The sequence below is a fragment of the Calliopsis andreniformis genome, chromosome 1, assembly GCF_051401765.1.
Source record: "Calliopsis andreniformis isolate RMS-2024a chromosome 1, iyCalAndr_principal, whole genome shotgun sequence".
Taxonomy (NCBI): domain Eukaryota; kingdom Metazoa; phylum Arthropoda; class Insecta; order Hymenoptera; family Andrenidae; genus Calliopsis; species Calliopsis andreniformis.
The window spans coordinates 3,160,279-3,182,054 of record NC_135062.1 but is presented as its reverse complement, the minus strand read 5'-3'; the positions used below and the strand labels follow the sequence as shown (position 1 = coordinate 3,182,054).

Sequence of the window (21,776 nt, the reverse complement as noted above, 5' to 3'; positions counted from 1 at the left end):
TCACTTCATACGAAATTATATTACAACATTGTATGGTGTACAGTTTAAGTAAACCAGAAGTTTAAAACGAATAATTTTGTTCCACTTGTAAAGCAATTTAACTTTCCAACTAGAGAGATATGCTTACAAATTTCCAAACATACCTGTATATAATACTCATTATCTATTTCATGAAGCTCCACCATCACACAACTGGAATATTCAGGAACATGAGGATAATAGACTTTAAGTGCAATTAAAATGGCAGCAATGTTAGTTTCATGTCCAGCATACAAATATATTTTTCGTTCATCATTTGATACGCTAGATGCAGCATTTAGCATCGCTTTGGTTATTCGTCGAAGATACGGTCCTGGAAAGTTCATAAAATCAATAATTTATTATCAGAAAACGAATAAAATGAATTCAGTACTAGAATGGAAATTTAGAATTTGTAATGTTCCATATACTTTATAGTATGGCTGAAAGGTAGAAAGAACTAATAAATAATGAAAAAGGTAAAACTAATTAACACTTACAAATGTTATAAGATTTTAAAATTTAGATGAAATAATTATAGAATATGTATGTAGACGTATTTTTAGAAACTGAATTTTGTGATTCTACGATGTAAAATAAATGCACAATACTAGCATTAGTGATAAAAACTAGAACGCACGTATAGTACTTCGTCCGCACTATAATTTTTGTAATTGCAAAGTAGAAAGTGAACTTAGTATACAGAGTGTCTCAAAACTGATGCTACAAACGAAAAGGGCGTGATAAAATAAAATGAAAATGTAAAACAATTTTTTATATCACGCTTCGTTTTCGAAAAAATCGAGTTGGAATTATAGTCGGGTATAAACGTACAGAAGTACAGTTTTCGGCGTTTGAGGGGTAAACGGGGAATAAGAAATGTTTCTAGAGTACTGTAGAAACAGTCAGTGATCAGACAGAGAGTGACCCCTTACTCCGTGTACCCTTGAAACATCTAAAACTGTACTTCTGTACGCTTAAACCCGATCATAATTCCAACTCAATTTTCTTGAAAATGAAGCACAATATCAAAAAAATTTATTCTATATTTTCGACTTATTTTTTCATATAGAATCATCTCTTTCTCGCTTATATCATCAGTTTTGTGACACCCTGTATATTTTATTACAAGCATACAGAATGGATGGCTGTATGATGGCGTCAGAAATTTCAAGAGATGATACTACATATCACAATAGGACGAAACACAAGACTAACAAAATTTAAAGCTTCATTTTAGAATTATTAAGTGTTGAATAAACGCCAAAAATTCGCAGGAAATGTGTCTTACTCGGGACTTACACTAATGACTTCGTTGTGCCTGATCTGGATAGTGCATGTTGACAGTAGAATAAGTCCTAAGTCTGACATATTTCACACGTTTTCTCAACAATGAATAACTTTGAAACGAAGCCTCGAACGCATTTTCGTCATTTGTGATTTTCGTCTTATTTTAGCGTGTAGAATCGCCCCTTAAAAGCGAGGTAAAAGCGAGGGAATGATTTTAGACGTTAAAATAACATGAAAATTGAGTAATGAAATAGCATTTGAACCTTACTGTATGAAATAAAAGCGTTTATAGAAAACAGTGGCTGTCATGTGCACTAACATTAGCTAGCCACGTACTGGCATTCTTTTCGTGGGGAAAACATCTTATCTTTCCTGTCATTACTTTCCCTCGGTAAAATCAAAAGAAATAGAATCACGTTGCACCTACTGATTCGAAAAGATCAACTAATGGTTGTTCTTAAAATGATAATGATGGTCGTCACTTTAATCGTTGAAATGACAATAATACGTACACCAAATATTCCAGACACTGGTATAAATTGATAGTATATGAAGTGATAAAAATCCTTTCGTATTGCACTAACTAGTGTTCTTTCCATATAGAATCCGTTTTCTTCACGGAAAGTGCAAGTGTATGGCTAGCCATCATCATTAAACTGTCTCAAACAGACGTAGCGAAATTCTGTAATTTTTGACCCGAACAATGGATTAAACTCACTGCTTTTTTATGATCTAACCCGTGCTATGAATTTTATGCTAGCAATAGAAGCTCACGGTTTTCCGAGTTTCAGTCAGGTTTAATTTTGATATACTTATAATTAATAAGCGATAGGCGCAAAAGCGCAATCATAATTTTGTTATTTATAATTTTATTTCGACTCTCGAATTACTTCTTGAAATTTCCTCCACTTCCAGCTGAATACCCTGTATAATAGCTACACAGTAGAATTTTAATTATTCACAGTACCACGAGTATGAAATTTGAAGCATTCTTTTAATAACTCGATTTATTTTCTTGAGTAAGCTACTATTACTTCACTGTTTAAGACTTAACCAATGTTCTACTATATTCTTACTATAATTTTGAATATTCAACGTTCGTATATATGTTACACCTACTTATTTTGAAAGCATAACAAAAATTTCGAAAATAAAAATGTTATCTTCTGGACCACCATAGTAACAGACTGAAATTGTTACTTATGTTTTTTGTTTAATAATCGCGAGTAACTTCTTTAATGCTATTGACAACCGTAATCATTTAAATCTTAAATAGCCGGTATAGGCTGTAGGAGGAACCAAGAACTTGTAAAAAGTAAGAAAAACGTGAGAAACTTTTGAAGGATACGTGTTAGGCACAAAGACAATGAAAAAAAGTTCAAATGCACGTAGCTCGATAATGCATAGGTTTTTAGTTATACGGTATTTAATATCGTCTCAATTATTGGCCCATTTCTAACCTTCACAATGTGCTATCCCATTTAAGGTCCAATAAGGTCCAAGGGTATTCCGGCCGCTTAAATAAGTAGCACACAGTCATAGATCTTAGAAAAGGTATCACACCGTACACAATATTAGATAGCGTATAACTAGAAAATGATCATTTCCGAACATAGGTGCACATCAACTTTTTTCATTGTCTTTGTGTTTAAAATCTGCCCTCCAAAAATGTCCCACATTTTCTGATACATCCTGTATATTGTATTGAAACAAATATTTTTAAATTTAGTATAATATAGCATTGCATTGCTTTGCTTAGCTTTTCGATAGACTCCTACGTTAACGATTAACAAAAGAAAAATCAATGAAATTAAAATTATTATACCTGCAGAAAGTCTTTTTTCTAAGGGACTATAATTAGCAATTTCATATGCGAAAACAGTTGCATTCCACAATTCCCCATAGGGAAAAATCTCGTATGCCCAATCAGGTAAAACAAGACCCATAGAATATTCGGCCATTAAAGTATGATAAACATAATACATATCCCATGGTGTAGTTATGTTTTCACCAGTCCATTCCGATAACTGCCGCATGAAACCACTGTATTTAGAAAGTGCGGCTTTACCTTCAGGTGAATTCAATACTCTATTGTATTCATGTAAATATCTGTGAACACAATGTTATTGGTATGTTATAAAACAGAAATAATTTTTAAATGAAAGAGACTTTCATATCTGCGAAGATGTGAATCTACAACTTGGAACATTAGTCTCCTGAACATGACTAATGACAAGTTAATATTAATTTTATTGTTTTCACTTTAAGACTTACAAGGGACATTCGTCTCCAAGAAATATATTATCCTCAGTGCGTCGTAAATATCGTGTTGGGATCGGTTGCCAATTTAAATTCGCATTCCATTGTTGCAGTTTGTCCGGTGGGTAGAGTGCTGCCAAAACTAATTGCAGTGACATTTTGGTTCTATCATAATCTGAGCTGAGACTCGAAACGGCCTGGTGCAGATATGTATCTCCCAAAAATTCCGAATATCTCTCTTTTAGAACTTTTCCCAATGTATACTCTCGCATTTTTCCTGGCTGAAACCATATAAAATATTTTGCTAATTTTAATCATGATTATTGCAACTATAACGCAATTAATTTTAATTAACTCTGATATATGTTTATCATAAACCTAATAAAAAAGTATGTTTTCAAAATAAATATAGGTAGCATGTTTTTCTTTCAAAAATTTAGAATAGTTTAATACTGAATGATAGGATACAGGGTAAGTGTACGCAATATGAAACAGCACGTAATAGTGAACACCGCAATATCTCAGTAATTAACTAACTATATTTGTCAACAATCGTGTGAAATATTTCCCCTTAAACAATGGATTATTACACTGACAAATAAGTGTCAGTCGAGCATCCATTAACGAGAACAAAGAGTTTTTCATTTTCGTAACATCGAAAACTTTTTCAAAGCCCAGTATAGTTGAGTATTTCAACGAAGATAAGTTAAAAAGTATTTCATTGTATGTTTGTCCTTAAGTGTTTAAAAACACTATAACGTTAAAGTTAATTATTTGGGTAACTTAATTTCTGTTTTCTTTTTAAAACCTTAACTGCACGCAATATGGTACACATCTTGTGTACGCATTACGGAATATGATGACGATAATGACAACGACATAGATTGTCTATTTTGCGATGAAAATTATAAAAATAACTAATGGAAAAACATAGACACGTGTTTAATGTTTTCAATGGAGACATGAAAAATGCGGTACTAAAGGCGTATAGTTGATGTATCTACTATGTAAAAGGCACAGAAATATTAAAACATAAAAGATATTTATTTATTTGTATCATTAACTAAAAATTTGTTTTCTATAACAAACAGAGTGTTTTCAGTTTTCCTTATAGATCTTTTAGATGTTCCATATTAGATACCATTTTTTTAAACTGTCAATTTTCCCATTTTTTACTTTCTTTTATTATAACTTGAAATCATTTGAATTTGTTCCCACTTAATTATTTAAATATAATTCTGAATTAGTTCCTTTATTTTTTGCATTTGTTTCATTAGAAAAAGAACAACTCTCCTTATGGGAGATATTTAAAATGAGGTGTTCCATATTGCGTACACTTACTCTACTTAAGTAATAACTGTTTGTTATAAATTACTTTTTAATTAGTATACTTTAAGTTGAGTAAACAAAATGATACTACTCACATTAGTTAGTTCTCCTCGACCCATTGGATAAAAATCATAATGAAGATATGGATCTTTTGCATACTTTTCATTAGGTATGTCGTCCGGTGTCCTATCGCCATGCCTAAATAGCTACGAAATTACAAACGATATAAAAAACAAAATTAATCACATTATTCACAATTTGTATTAGTTTTGTAATGTCGTAATACACTGATTGGAATGTTTGAGACTTTTACACAAAAAATGTAATTATATATCCTTTTTTAAAAATTATGACGAAAGTATAGCGTCTGCGATATTTAAATATAATAAATTTGTTAAATATAACTGCATTTCTTACCACATTTACTAACCGAAGCTCTGCTTCAACGGTTGTAACGAAAATTACTATTACCAAACTAATGGTTACATACATTGCCAAAGAACCTTTACGAACGCAGGACGAAATCATATTGAAAATATTTTTCTGAAAAAATACAATTTTATTTTAAATTTTGCTTGAACAATTTAAAAAAAAAAGTAATTTTCAATAGAACACTACAAAATTTTTAATAAATTTTTTAAAATAAAATCAATTGTATCTTTTAATAATTCAACGACAAAATCTTCAAATTATTTATTCACTGAACGATAATTGTATAGACATTATAGTTTGTCAATATAACTATTTATATTTCTAATGAATAACATTTTACCATATTCATTTGTTACAAGTAGATCGTGTTATTAAATAATCATTTCAGACTAAAAATATTGAATAAAATTGTAGAAAATTATTACAAGACTCATATAAAATTTGAATGAGTTCACTAATTCATTATTCTAATTCAATTTTAATGATTCATTTTTTTCTTTCATAGTAACAACAATTCAGTTACGTGTATAGTACTTACATAAATTAAATGCCACTGATATAATAAATAAAAAATACTAAACTAAACAATACTGATGTATCGACTGCGAGATCAAGCGAGCCACTGACTGTACCACTCACGTGTGAACGATTTTAAAGGATCGCTACACTTCAAACGAAAATATCGTTCCCCGAAGTGGTTTCTCATTTGTCATTTTCAGTAGTTTGAACACAGTGTAATAAACCAAACGGGAGTCCCCATTCTAGGACTACACATGAACCTTCGTCATGCGATTACGAGTGATATATTAAGGAAAACTATATTATCACATTACTGTGACGTCACCTTTGTAGAAAAGCAGATTATTGACACGTATTACAGTTGTTATAGATACGGGAATATCTTTGTCAAAAGTAAAGTTTCTCAATAACTCAGTTTATACTTTTCTCATTTTTTAAGCAGTCATTTTCTGTTGAAAATTTGGAGTGAAATAAGGATCGTCTTTTTAATGGTATCACATTTATTCAAATTTAATTGTCAGTCTAAAGACTAGAAACGTTCAAATCTTTTTTCATAAAACATTTTAAATAATCTAAACTTAATTTAAAATTTATCAACTTCAATACTGTCTTGTAGACTCGTGTTATTTTGTACCCTTATTTTTAAATGAAAAATTCTTTTAATGCCTATTAATCTTTCTGAAAATGTAAATTCTATACACTAAGTCTCAATTAAGATCTTGATTCGAATTTTTTGAAAATGTGACATGGGCCGTTTTACCTTACAGCCACAGGCATATCTTAATACAACTACACTCTAATGTTTATAAATTCAATGTTCAATAAAATCAGTATCATATAAAAGGATAGATAAATCATATAGATAAATGTTTCACGAAAGAATATCGAACTTCATCCTACTGTCACGAAATAAATTTCTATAACTTGATCAGAATAATTTCATAATATCTTGTGTTTCTTTTTCTTTGAATTAACAGTTACTGTTGTCGATGAAAGCAGTATGATAAAGCTATTACGCAGAATTTTGAGATATAAATGCTTACTAATGATGACGTTTACCAACCAGGAGTACCACTTCGCATGATCATAATCAAAAAACTCACTCGATAATAATCTTTAGAAATGAAAATAGAAATGATATAACATGTATCTGAATATTTCAGAAAAAGAGTAAATATTTTGTAAAGCTGACTCTTGATACTTAGCGTAATAATGACATTTCAATGTTTATACCATACAAATCTTACCCATTCAAACATTTTTTCAATATGTATATGTAAGATGAATAATTATGTTAGTCTCTACTTAAATAAGTAGGTACTACGAACATTTATTTCGGAAAATTATATGTAACATTTAGCCACAAATTTTTTATCATTAAATGATTATTAATGTTCTTTTTCATCACAAGCATCCATCTTTGAGTTTGCTAGAAAAGTTATTAATTTATATGCTTAAGATAAATTATATCCATTTAATCATGTAAAAATCAACAGAGTCTGAGAAATGAAAGCAGCTCGCAAAAAGAAATAATAAAAATGAAGCTTTAAGCCAACAAAATCCAACTGAAACGAAGTAATGACTTGCATGTATGTACAGTTCATGCAAAAGAAGTAACACGACCACTGTCGATATATTTTAATACTGTTATTATATAATCTAATAAAAAGTACCAAGATTGTATTTTGTCTGTTACGAAATCAAGAGTGTAGTAGTAGTGTAATTATTATTCCATAATGCTACGTTTAAATTCGGCAATTTTTAATCGTACAACTGAGTTGTGCAATCTCAAATTGTCCAAAGTTGTCCATGTAAACTCAATTTCAACCAAGTTGAAATAACAATTGTGATCGACTTTAGGTTGATTAACTCGGCTGTCCGACTAAAATTGCCTAATACGTGCTTTAGAAACAGCTAACATTAACTCTACGTTACAAGAATAATTTTACTGAGAAATGTATACAAGTATTTAATTCGCAATGCTATATAAAATTTTTTTTCTGCGAAGTTTCACTTTTTAATCTCTGTTGGTGTTCCTTTTTCGATTATAATAAGTAGAGAAAAGTCGAATAAAATTGTATAATTAAATTTTTAGGCTCATGATTTTTTAATTTATAAATTGTATCTGTCACAGACATTCATAATCAACATAAAACAACAACGATGTAATTAAAAAATTGAAGCATATTATTTATTTTAGCAACAAAACGAAACCTCTACCTTTTTCAATTTTATCCCATAAGGTAGCTAATATTGTCCATGATCTTAATTAACAATGGAAGAATTAAAAATCCCATTTACTACACTTTGTACATTGTATCCAATCTTCATCCAAATCATTGTTCTATTTGTTAATTTTTATTTACATTTTCTATGGTATACAAGTTTATCCTACTATAAAGTTTTGGTCAGCTTTTCCCTATTTAAAGTGCCAAATAAAAAAAAAATTCCACAAATTTTTATATTTGTCACTCAAACGATTAAAACACAATAAATAAACCTACACGCTGAAAAACTTTAAGAAAATAATAAGAAACGTACCACGAGCCATTTTCGCGCTCTTCAGATTTTGTGTCGAAAAAAGCCAGCGCATTTGGCCGATACAGACAACTGACGCGCGGTCGCACTCCTTGGCGCTTTTCGATCATGTTTTTTCAAAACCTCTTGGTACGCAAACCGTTAAACGATAAAGATGTTATTGCTTCTATTAACATGTATTTGAAAAGAGATTGAATCTATACAAAAAAGTGGAATTGTATATCTGAATAGATAGGACATCCTTTCACTGTTTAATAAGCTACTAAACGTAAGTGCTTTGTTAAAAAATGTATTATTGTTCACTTATCACGAATATAATGCCCTAATTATTGGAAACAAAATAAAAGCACGTGTTATTGAAAGTAATATATCTATATTGTTTTTATTGTCAACAATTATATTGGAACTATTGAAAACAAAAAATGAACAAATAGCGAACAATTTGTAAAAAATAAGTTAATATATGACACTTAAAAATTAGTTTAGGTAACGCACCGTCTTTACTGTTACCTATAATAACACTGGGTCATTCCAACCTATGTATGTTTAGCCTTATATGTTTAGCCTTATACGTCCACTTTTCAAAACGAGCATTATTTTACTCTGACCCTACTTTGTTTACACGTAGGAATCTTATTTGTATAATGGCGATCGCTATGTCTTGCAGTTTCGGAGATTCGCGAAAATTAAAATATCTCAATATCTATCAGTCATACATACATGTTTGTTTCATAAAAGAATAAACTATAATGTCTGTTCTATACATATTTTGCCTAAATGTAATTCTAAGTCTCTTTCACATGGCGGTTGGGAAATCGCGATTCACGTATGTGTGTCGCGTCTGACTTACTGATCTGAATTACTGATTGCTAAATCGCGATTCACGTCTATGTAAATTTTTCTTTGTTTTCCAAATTACAAACAATGAAGACAGACACATGATTTCAACAAGACCGCGCGTATAAATATCGCTTAACTTTTCAGGCTTTTCCCATAACTCTAGAGAAAAATGTTTTCATCAGAAGTTAGTCAGCTTTAAATGAGCTACAAATTCTGATATTAAAAATTTCTAGAAAACTTTTTCTTTAAAGAAAAAACTGAGTTGACATTGTTTTTTTTTAAATGGGATCATATATTTTTGATTTCATATTGTTGTAACTGTTGGTACCTTGATTCAAGTTAAATACCCTATATGTATAATTTCGCAATAGAAGAATCGTAGTATTGTTTTTCGGTTGTAATATACTTGTTGACTCTTGTTCCTGATGAAATAAAAGGAAATTTTCCACTATTTCCATTATTTGAAAAACTTCAAACGAATTCTAATAAATCCTTTAATTATTTACACATGTCTGGTGCATAATTTGAAGAACGTTTTAATAATATGCAACATTTAATAATAAAGAACGAAACAAATATGCGTGTCAGTATATCACCAAGAAAAAAATTATCAGTAACATTAGCGTACGTATATATGAATATATCTGGCTATACTACAGATATGCCATAATTCCGACATTTTCTGAACATATTCAAGTAATTATAACATCTTCGAGTATTAAACATACATTTGTATAGGTAATAAAAATAGATATTATTACATATAGATAAAATAATGAATGAAAGCAAAAATTTAATTCTTCCTACATTTGATTTCTTCCCACACATATATTGAAAAAATGAATTTTGCGAGTTTTTTCAAATTCACGCCGTCATTTTTTTCTATATTTCATCATTCACATCGATTTTGTTAAGAAAGTCGTTACTGGCGACCGACCGATCGAGGATACACGAAATTCTTATTGCGATTCTGTAATTGCCGTATACCACAGACTTCTATACATATACTACCTTAGCCTGCAAATTCACCATGTATAGCTGCGAGCGAATATACTCCAAAAATATATACTAAACTGGCGTATGCGCGATGAAAAAGTGGAAGTACATAAGTACCTACATACATACATACGGCATGTATCTAGGTACCTGCACATGCATTTGTACACGTATATAATATGTGTTGCATACTTTTCTACGTGGCGTTCATTTTGATCTTGGTCGCATTGGAGCTAATTGAAGCGTCGATCAACATCGATTTTCGTCAACATGTAGGAAAAGTTATTTGTATAATTATGCGCACCAAATGTGTAGTTGATCACTCCGAAAGCATAAAAATTAAAGATTCCAGAATTGGTTTCTTCCAGTGGGCATTATATTATTTTGGAATTGTACAAAACATGTTTCACGTTAAACTTTATTTGGGACCTAACTTCTTGCACAGGAAAACTTTTAGACTTTCATTATATGAATTATTGTCAGCATGGATCACAACAGTGAACAAAAAAAACTAGCTACTAAATGCGTGAAGTATAATTTGTGCAAGACATTTTAAATCTACCAATTTTTATAATGTTCTAGGAGCGAAAATTAATAGTCTAAAGTTAGATACCTTTTAGAAAATAATAAATACCTTTTAGAAAATTTATCTAAGAATACACCACAGAATTTAACCCCTTGCCCTCGCTTGTCTCCTCTAAGTGAACAAAATGAATGGAAACTCGGAACCTCAGAATGCAAAAGGCCAAATTCTGCCACAAATATATGTAATTTCAATAACACTCGTTATTGGTATATATTATACGTATATTATATGTACAAATGTATCAAACAGTATTTACTATATGTATGGTTACAGCAGGTTTGTATGCTTCAACATCACAAAGAAGTCAATGATCTGAATAATGGACTTCAGAACGATGAAAATATTTGAAGTTAATATTATAATTTACATGAATTGTAAAGTTTTGCGTTATTTTTATTGTATTAACATGTATTGTTATTTGCACTCCAATAAAAACCAATTTAGTTCTTTTACAATAAAAAATGATATTATTAATAATGAGTTTTATTTACATCCAATATTTTACTAGGTTATAAAAAATTTACTTTTAGCATAAATACTAATATATCTTTGAATGGAAGTTCTGTGTAATAAACTTCTATGTGGAACTTCTGAATATAGAAGTCTGTGGTGCAAACGCTGTCATTTATTTCTGTGTTTCGACATTCGCATCACTCTGAAGAAAACCGTTGATGGCAAACCGATCGAGAATAGACCAAATTTGTATCCCAATTCTGTATCTCACGAGAATCGCCGTGTAAATGGTCCCATTGAATTACATGTACGGTCGATATCTATCATACGTGAATCGCAATTCACGAATCACCTTGTGAAAGAGTTCTACTGGCCAAAATCTAAGTCTGATCCCGCAGTTTTAGTATTACAAAATGTAAAAAATTCAAATCAAAATTTTACGAAAATGAGCAAAATCTTGAAGTTATTTTTTCTAAGTGATAGGGCGCATGTCAATTAATAACTAACTCCAACTTTAAGTCTAAAATTCAAGCTCGTTTTTACCTACAAAGTCTTAAATATTCCGATTTTGATGGTTTTCATAATCTTCAAGCATAAATATTTCTAATAGAGTACTAGATAAAAGTCTCAAAGTTGGTCACTTACTTATCCTATATGTGTGTATGTATTATATACAAAAAAGTGGATAATTGAGACTTAACTGGAAATAGCGATATCATTCGACGATCGAGTTCCAGCAAAATTCTTTTGTCTATATACCTAATTTAATAACCGGTAGATTTTCTGTTTAAAATTGTTGGAGTAAAATTACTACAACAGTATAGAACACAGTACAGATACGTACAAATTTTATAATGAAAATCTTCGAAGCATCGAAAGATCCTATATAACCAATAATAAGGTGTATTATTATCAAGCTGAATTAGAGAAGTTTAAAAACTGTTTACCAGTTCCATAAGTTCACATTACACAAAAATCTGAAGATTGTAAGGATTTTAATATCTTTAGAAAGTCGTAATCCATTTCAGAACCATTTGTTGATTGAGACTTAAGGGAGCAGTATGTTGTCAAACAGTTATATAACTTCTATGTTCTTGTAACAATTTTACTCCAAGAATCTCTTTTAAAAAATCTACCGATAATCAAAGTACATAAACGAAACAATTCTGCGGGATCTCACTCTTCAAACGAACTTCTTCGGTATCATTTATGATTGCTGTATATCTCCGTTTCCAGCTGAATCTCAGTCATCAATTTTTTGATGTATAATACACGCATGGACAAGTACGTGTCCAAATTTGAGAATTTTATCCAGTCCCCCATCGGAGATATTTAGTCTTGATATTTCTGAAAACTATGAGAATTGGAATATTTGAGGCTTTATAGGTAAAAAAGAAATCAAGTCTCAAACTTGGGATAGGAGCCAGTTATTAATTAGCACGTGCTCTATCACTTAAAAAACTATAACTTCGAGACTTTGTTCATTTTTGTAAAATTTTCAATTAAAAACAGATTCATTTTGTTTCATGTGTATATAACCGATAAATATTGAGATACTTCAATTTTTGCGAATCTCTGAAACTGAAATAGCGATCGCCATAATACAAATAAGATTCCTACGTGTAAACAAAGAAAGATCAGAGCAAAATAATACTCGTTTTGAAGTGTCGGCATATAAGGCTAAACATATACAAAAAATGAAATTTTTTAAAAATGATCCAGCAACAACATTGGTTCACTTTTCTTGGAATGGTCCTGCTACTTTATATTGTTAATGTAAAATTAAAAGAATTTATTAATAATTAATTTGTATAAAATCGTATGGAATAGTTTGAAAATATGCTCAGAAATGATATGTATAATTTGTCTATTTAAATCTTTATTCTATTGCTAACTATTAAAAATAGTCACATTCAAAATGAAACATTAAAAAAATGTAATAGCTTTAATGCCTGACTTTATCATTCATGATAATTCATGAATTAAAAATTATGTTTAAAAATAATTGCTATCCATTTGCTGCGATAAGAACATAACTCATAGACTAACCGTTTTTTAATTATTAGCATAAAAAATGTCATTATCTTTCATTACATTTCTAATTAGTTACCCACTATTCAGTCACACACAAAACTGATAGAAATACTATCTATAAAATACGAACCTTTATAACTAGTTTATACTATTATACAAGTGTCCTTTGTTTAATGTTTATTGTCTGTTTGAAGTTACTTGGAGATTGTATTTATTCATAGCACACTTTTGAAGGAACGAATGCTTGAAGCACACTCTCATAGAATGACCACTCTCACACCAAACAAATAATAGCTGCTACTGTAAACTCACTGAATATTTCAACAAGTTTAGTGGTGGACAAGCGACCGTGCCGTTCTTTATAAGCTTCGGAACGACTAAAATCGTGTAATTGCAGCCACATCATTAGTCAAATCATTAAACCGTAAAATGTGCTGCTCTATGTCGACGATGTTCATTATGTGCAAGATCATTCTATGATAAGAATTGTACGGAAGTAAGCTTACGATTGTATAATCTAAAAGAGTAATGGATAGTAAGCAATAATGTATTAACGAATCCAGTATGATTGACATTTGATACGTAAAGACGGAATTCTTCACAGTTCAATCATTGCTTTTCAGTTTTTCACACGAGAATTAAGCGTCTGCCTTTGCGGTTCCCATTGTAGTTAATTGTGAATGACTCAACAAAGGTTTAGTTTAATGACTCAACGATGCAACACAGGTTGTATGAAAGAAAATAATGACATAAAGAAATAGACATATTCCATTGTTTAATAATCTTAACAGATTATTGATTATTAAACTGATTATTAAAGCAATTTTGTTGTATTATCAGCACTCGTAATAAAAAATTGCATAATAAGTATTATACAATATAATGTATAAATACGAAAGGATAAACGCGAACGAGAGGCAGAGAGAGATAAAGAGAACAATTATTCTATAAACATTATAAACAATTCAAATATGCCTATATTGTTGGTAATAATTGGTAATAATAATTAGTTTTGTACAAGATGAAATTTAAACTATATGGACATATATCGTCTATAAAATCCAAATTTTAGGAATGCACATTATACAGAGAATTCCAGAACTGGTAGTAGAAACAGAAAAGAGAACGATTCTACATGAAAAAATAAATCGAAAAATATAGAATACAATTGTTTGATATCGTCCTTCGTTTTGAAAAAAATTGACTTCGAATTTTAACTGAGTACGAGTGTACCGAAGTATAATTTTAGGCTTTAAAATATAGAACAATTGTATTGTATATTTTCGACATATTTTTTCATATAAAATTGTCCTGTTTTCTGCTTGTATCACCACCAGTTCTGGGACACCCTATATGTATATTGAAACACTCCGATGATAGTAAATAGGACCTTGGAAACTGTTTTCGAAGTAAAATATACAGAGTTTTCAACAACAGGTGCAGGAATTTTAAGAAGTGATTCTATATCCCAAAATAAGAAAAACATCAAGAAAGTTGTAATTCGTTTTCAAGTTATTAGTTGTTGAAAAAACGTCTAAAATACATTTATAGTTACATTTATATTTTACATAGAAGCCATTCTACTGATATCGCTGTGTCTGGCTTAACTAATGCACGTTGGCAATGGAATAAATCTCAAATCCCGTATTTTAAGTATATTTTTAACAATTAACAACTTAAAAACGAAGCTTTAAACGCAATTACGTCATTCTTGATTCTCGTCTTATATTACCATGTAGAATCACTCCTTAAAATTTCTGACATCTCTTATCGAACATCCTGTGTGTATAACTGGTGTATTTTATCAACTAAAAGGCAAATTAAAAGTAATTTGAAAATTATGAAAAGTATGTATACGTGTATAGTACGTATAGGAATGAACACGATGTATCTTTTACCATACGTTATTATAATATTACATAATATCATAATAGTAATAGGAGGAAAACGACTAATCTTTCTAGTTGTAAGACAAAAATTTTAGCTGAAATACAAATATATTTTCCAAACTAGACAGATTAAAATCCTACCTTATAAAATTAACAAGAAATCTAATATAATATATTCGTTAATTCTTTTCCAATTACATTTATTCTCAAAGTGTGACATAAGATTGTTATCATTCAGTCAAAAAACTATTATATAAAATTACAATTATTATATAAAATTAAATTTAAACAGACGTATGCATTCGCAAAATTATTTCCTGGAAGTCGTTGTACCTACAGGCATAATATAGAAATAGTCGTGAATGTTCATACATGAACCTGCTTGATCTATAGTTATTTCAATTTTGTTCTCTTGTGTATGTTCAACATAAATTTGTATTTTTTTCTTAAATCCAAAAAAAAATGATAACTTGACGTAGGAAACTATATTTACGCAATTACGCGTAGGAAACTACATTTACTCCTTCTTGTATTTTATTCTCTTTTGTTTATCCAATATCTGTAGATACATTTATCCTAACTAATTAATTAAAGTGTACAAAATAAGAAATATTGCTTCTAGAATGCCTGGTGATTGTCGGTAAAATTCGAACATAATCTAATACAATGCCAAACAGGAATCCCCATTCTATTTACTATTAAGACTACGTATGCACTTTCATCATGCGATTATAGGTAAAACCATACCATTACGCTACCACTGTACTATCAAGCCATGACGTACTCGATGACGTTACTTCTGTAAAAACCGTAAATCATCAACACTTATTAGAACTGTTACATTTAGATGCAAAAGTATCCTTATACGAAACAAAATTTCCGATTAATCATTTTACATCTTTCCTGTTCTCTGACCACGCACCTTCGATATAAGGTGAATCATATTAATTACTACTTTTTAACAAATTAAAGTATTAAATTTTATTTCTTCAGGTTACTATTATGAAACAAGATCTCAAAGATTAGTCTAATATTTTTTCGTTACTATTTCTCCTTTCTGATCTAGATTTTGTAAACGTTTATAAACCAGAGTACACCACTTTTTTTATAAGTCATAGACTTTTTTCTAGATCTTTTTCATTTAGTGGTCATCTATATAATATTTTTTTTATTAATATTTTTTTTATTACGTATTTTTTCGTTTCGACAAAATACATGATGTAGATGTAAGAAATAGATATATACAGGGTGTCATATAACTGGCGGTACAAGCGGGAAGATGGTGATTCTACATGAAAAACTGAATCAAAACTGTAGAATGAAATATTTTCAGACGAGGCTTTATTTCCGAAAAAATATCTGAAAGTTTATCGAGTACACATACACTTAATCAAGATTTAACTTAACGGATTTTATATACAATATCTCTACAAATGTTTGTACTCATTTTTAATGTTCGAAGGCGAGGGCACAGCGCAAGACGCATGTCCATAAGCTCTCAATTGCTGTATGTAGTCATAGTGACACTGTGATAGAAACTAAGAATTCGATTCGACAAACGTAAGAGAAGAGTAAGAATGATACAAAAAAAAACATAACATTGACACTGTTTACAAACACAAAAAGTAACACAGCAATGTGTTCAAAATACGCGATAGTAGAAGTAGCATACAGTGAAATCCATTGAGTTGAATCTAGATCAAGTGCACGCGTACTGAATAAATGTTCAAAGCCATTTTTTTCGGAAACAACGACCTGTATAAAAAAATTTCATTGTATATTTTTTATTCAGTTTTTCATGTAGAACCACTTTCCCGCTTGTACCACCAGTTACATGACACCCTATATAATGTATAAAATATACACGTACGTATTTATGTCTTTTAATAATGCTCTAGGAATGCAGCTTTTGGCCATAATGGATTAAATACTTACTTACAATTTTCATTTTGGATTGAAAAAGTATAAGATAGTTCATAGCAATCTGCATTAATTTCAACTTCAATACAGTGCTAACAATATGTACAAGTTGCATATTATGCGTTTACATTACCTTATGTTAATGTAAACATAAATTATTTAAATCAAATAAGTACTTATCTACATTATCAAATACCAGAATTTCAACACTGTTTCTATATATGTAGAAGTAGAAAGGAAAAATAATGGTTCGTGACAAGATCTGATAAGAAGCCAGAGAATTAAATGCCTGCATATTTGATTTAACTCTGCAAATATAATCTTAACTACAATCTGTGCGAAGGCTTAAGTGAGCAAAATGCATTGTACAATTTTTCTATTTTCTCTTACGTAAAGAATTATTTATTTTCTATCAATTCTACACCATGTCAAATTTTGTATACTATAGCACGTCTCGTTTTAACCCAACAATGCAAATATTTCAATTAAGATACACGAAACAACTTTTAAGTTTTAAAATATTACAAAAATTCGAACAATCACAACATACATTAAGCCTATGCTTTTTCAAAAAAATTTCAGGAAAAGCTTATTAGGTAGAAGCGTCACAGTCAGGCAAACGTCCTATATTTTTTTTTAGTGACACATCATATAACTTCATGGGCATGAATTTACAGTAATTACATAAATTAGGGCATACCCCATAGATTTTAGTGACCTTGAAATATGTTGCCAAGGTCAATATTCTGAATAATTCTCTCCTATACCTACATGTACCAAATCGACACTGGGGCCTTAATTTATAGACGTACACGAACATTTCGTTATTACGCATCGAATTTCTAAGTGCTGGTTATTTTTTAGGTCTATGCATGGAGGAGCAAAATGGATTAGAGTGAGTTAGTGCTAGATTTTTACTTTCCTGACTGCTACAATATACCAGAAAAAGTCTTGTTATCGGTCAAATTTCGACTCTTCCTCTCCGCCAAGCGTTTCTTTAATTTTTCGACGACTTGACATCCGCTGAACCTGAGTCCAAAAATATAAAAAAACCGATGATTAAGTTGTGTGTGTACGTGAGTGAGTGATTGAGTGAGCGTGTGTGTGTTTCAAAAAATTTAGTTAAAAGGAGTGATGTGGAGGCATGGGATACTATATCTCAAAAAGCGTAGAAGTTCCAGGAAAAGTTTTATTTCAAGTTTTTAACATACTGTGAAGAACAAAAAATACTATTGGTAAAAAATATCTCTCAATCCCCCCTCCCCTCCAACTTCCAAAAATAAAAAATGCTGAGTTGTGATAAAATGTTAAGTTTTGATAATAAACTGGTTATTCGGTGTTGGGAAAATATCGCATTCACGTTACTAATTTTTTAGTGAGCCTGTCAGAGTGAACCGATTACTCGTTCACGTTTCAGTCTGCAACGACTATCATGTTCTAGCCTCTCCTCCGTCAAGAATTTTTAAATTTAATGTAAATACATTGAACATGTCTTCAGCCATAGTTGTCTACAGCAGCGAGACGGCGTTTGGTATATTTACATTTTCCTATCTTCATCCATTTCAGCAATCGTGATCTCGTCTCCTATCTGGGGTGAGCATTGTTTAATCTATAATACACATTATAGTAACCTAGTTAATAATTGTAGCTGCAAATTACAAATCAAATTTTACACGACGCTTTATACGATTTTTGTACACAGTATATGCATCCACTGTGTAAAAACAGACCCAGGTGTGTTAGTGACATTACCGAGGACGTTAATCATAATGACGTATACCAAAATCATTGAAATTAGTGAGGTGTTTGCCCTATACTGTACTATAATTGAATTTACTTTGATAATATACACATGTATGTGCTTATGTATCTACTATATGTTTATGACCATTCTTTTCCTATCATAAATTATTCTAACAATAAATATTCAAGTAATTGATAGATAACAACATTTTCAAGTGCATATTACTACAGTCTACATACGTCTAGTGACAGTCTAATGAAATTTTTAAGTTCTTTCTTACCGACGCAATATAATGTCACCTTCAAATTCCTGCAACTACATGAAAGCCTCTTTGAGAAGTATTTAAATTTCTTTAAAGTACTTTTTTTATCATATGTTTTAAAATTATTTACGTGAATAAATTAAAATGCGATACACTATGTAACATATGTATTGTTCGGATTGTCGTTCATTGTAGTAGATATAAAGAAAAAGTGTAAGTTTATCAAATCAAGCAGAATTATATGAACAAAATTTTTCAAATGAAGAAATTTCATGCGCAAAAATCATATGGAAAAAGGAAAAACGAGTAATACTACAAAAGCTTTCAACGAAATTCAACGCTTTTATCTATTGAATGCTAATAATGCGGATAACGAAAATTTTTGTTCAATTTCTCTAATGTGACTTCGTATTATTAAACAAGAAACAAAATATTCATCAATTTAGGCACATAGAATTTATAGCTTTTTATCAAAACTAGAAACGACTATCATTTTTATATTCAAAATAAATGCTTTACTCTAATAATTAATACTTTTATAAAATCTATTGTCTTACCTGAAATAAATTTACTGCAAATTGAACCGTAATGAGAGCAAGAATGAGTTGAAAACGAATGTCATTACATAGAATTAAATATTTTACTAACTTTCGTTCATATAGTTCTTACTATACATACTACGTATATTGATGATTACTTAAAACTGTTTATACTAGTCATGACAAAACAATCGTGAAACCTGACTGTTTCGAATATAAGTATTTTAAAACCTATAAGACACGCACCTATCTAACTTTATCAGTAGTATATTAAGCTGCTTTCTCTGAAATTGATTATGCTTTTTTGTTGATAACTTATCTACATATTAACTGTAACAAAATATTACTTTAACGATTGATTTTCCTTTAAATCTCATTATAAGTTCAATTCGAGACAACAAATTATAAAAATAAATGCATGTTGATTATTTCTATATCTCAGTGGTTTGCTAAAGAAACTTTCAATTTGTAAGAGCTGTTCCTATTTCGAACACACATAATTTACTAAATTTAACAAAATAATTGCTCTAGTCATCACTTAGAACTCAGACAACAAAATGCTGTCTATTTCCTCGAGTGACAATGTTTCATATTATTTGTTCCATGATACAGTTGCAGCCATAAATAACGAAGAATCACTTTATCTTTCGTCAAAACAAATTGTTGAGTTTTTTTTGTCTGACATGAAATCTTGGAAAAGATAACCCACAATCAGATGGATTTTCCTTGCTACTATTATATTCCCTATTTCATCGCAAATGCACGATACGATATTTTATCACAAGAACAAAAGTCTAAAGTCTTGATTTTGTGGTATGAATGATAAGGTTTTCCTTAGAACATTTGCCTACGTTCAGTTGATATTCATAGAACAGGTTTATAGAAACTAGGTTATTGATAAATAAAATTGTCGGCAGAATAATTATTCATTCTAGTATGTCATATTAGAAGTTTATTTCAAATGTTGAAATAGTCAATGTCATCACCCATTTGCTTGAAATCAATCAATTGGATTCATTTTAACCATTCGATAAACTCAATGGCATAAAACATTTTTATTGTTTTTTGAGAAAATAAGTAACGATTACTTCAATTTTCTGATTGAATTTATCAAACTTAAAAAATTTTTATTACAATAATTACATGTAATTAGTAAAACCAGCGTTGTAATCAATCAGACACTGTACGATAAAATTATAGAAAAATATTTTGTTAGAAATTGTTTAATAATAAATTATCAAGTCAATTAATTTAAGAACACACAAATGCAAACATAAAAAATAGAGAGTGTAATAAAATAACAAAGACTGAGTCTACTCATTGACGAATCACCAATTGATTTAACCTAGATTAAACTTATATCATACTTTACTCTTAATATAAAAGAGTTATTTTTAATCATTAAGCCGTTGGATTCCAATGTTTATCTCCTTTAATACTTTTACATTTATCAGATCTACAGAATTTTTTAAATAGTTTTAATTTTAGTCATAATTAAATTTTCTATAGGTATTAGATTAAAGGTAACATCCATTTTTAATAATATCTATTTATATTTAGCTGATTCAATTCTATAAAACACGATGACTCAATTAACTTTAAGTTTTGGGTACAATAAATCTCTGTAAAATAAATGTCTCATCTTAAGTCGAACTAAAGAAAATAAGACAAGTTTATAATATTTTACTTTCTTCACTCTTTATAGATTGCATTAGAAAATAGATACATTTATTTCAAAATAGTGTTACTTTAATAATTGTTTATATTATATTTGCTGTATTTTATATATTCTATAGAAACTATACCTCGGTAATGTGTGCATTTCCAGCTGATCGTTCCTCTAAAAAACAATTGTCAGTAATTTTAATTTAAATCATTGAAAATATTTTACAGTTTTAACAGAACATTTTATATAATTTGATACAATATATGTATTAGAGGTACCAAAAAATAATGAATCATTTTATAATAATTGAAATCTTTTCATTTCTCAATAATTAAACAGTAACTAATGGCACAATTGGAATCTCAACTCTTGTTTCTTAATTGTTGTTAACAAAGCAAAGTTTTTAGAAGTAGACTAATCTACATGTATGGTATTGAATTCAATCACAGACTTTTACGATCA

General features: G+C 29.7%; 1 protein-coding gene across 1 annotated transcript in view; it reads right to left on the bottom strand.

The window, feature by feature from the left end:
* The window catches only part of Acph-1 (venom acid phosphatase), a 29,303-nt gene that overhangs the window by 2,367 nt on the left and 5,160 nt on the right, over positions 1 to 21,776 (bottom strand). The window contains exons 2-6 of the mRNA XM_076377562.1: positions 5,314 to 5,439; positions 4,992 to 5,102; positions 3,583 to 3,848; positions 3,134 to 3,417; positions 144 to 352 (exon numbers count right to left, since the gene is read on the bottom strand). Of these exons, the coding sequence (XP_076233677.1) occupies positions 144 to 352; positions 3,134 to 3,417; positions 3,583 to 3,848; positions 4,992 to 5,102; positions 5,314 to 5,439 (996 nt within the window). The remainder of the gene's footprint in view (positions 1 to 143; positions 353 to 3,133; positions 3,418 to 3,582; positions 3,849 to 4,991; positions 5,103 to 5,313; positions 5,440 to 21,776) is intronic.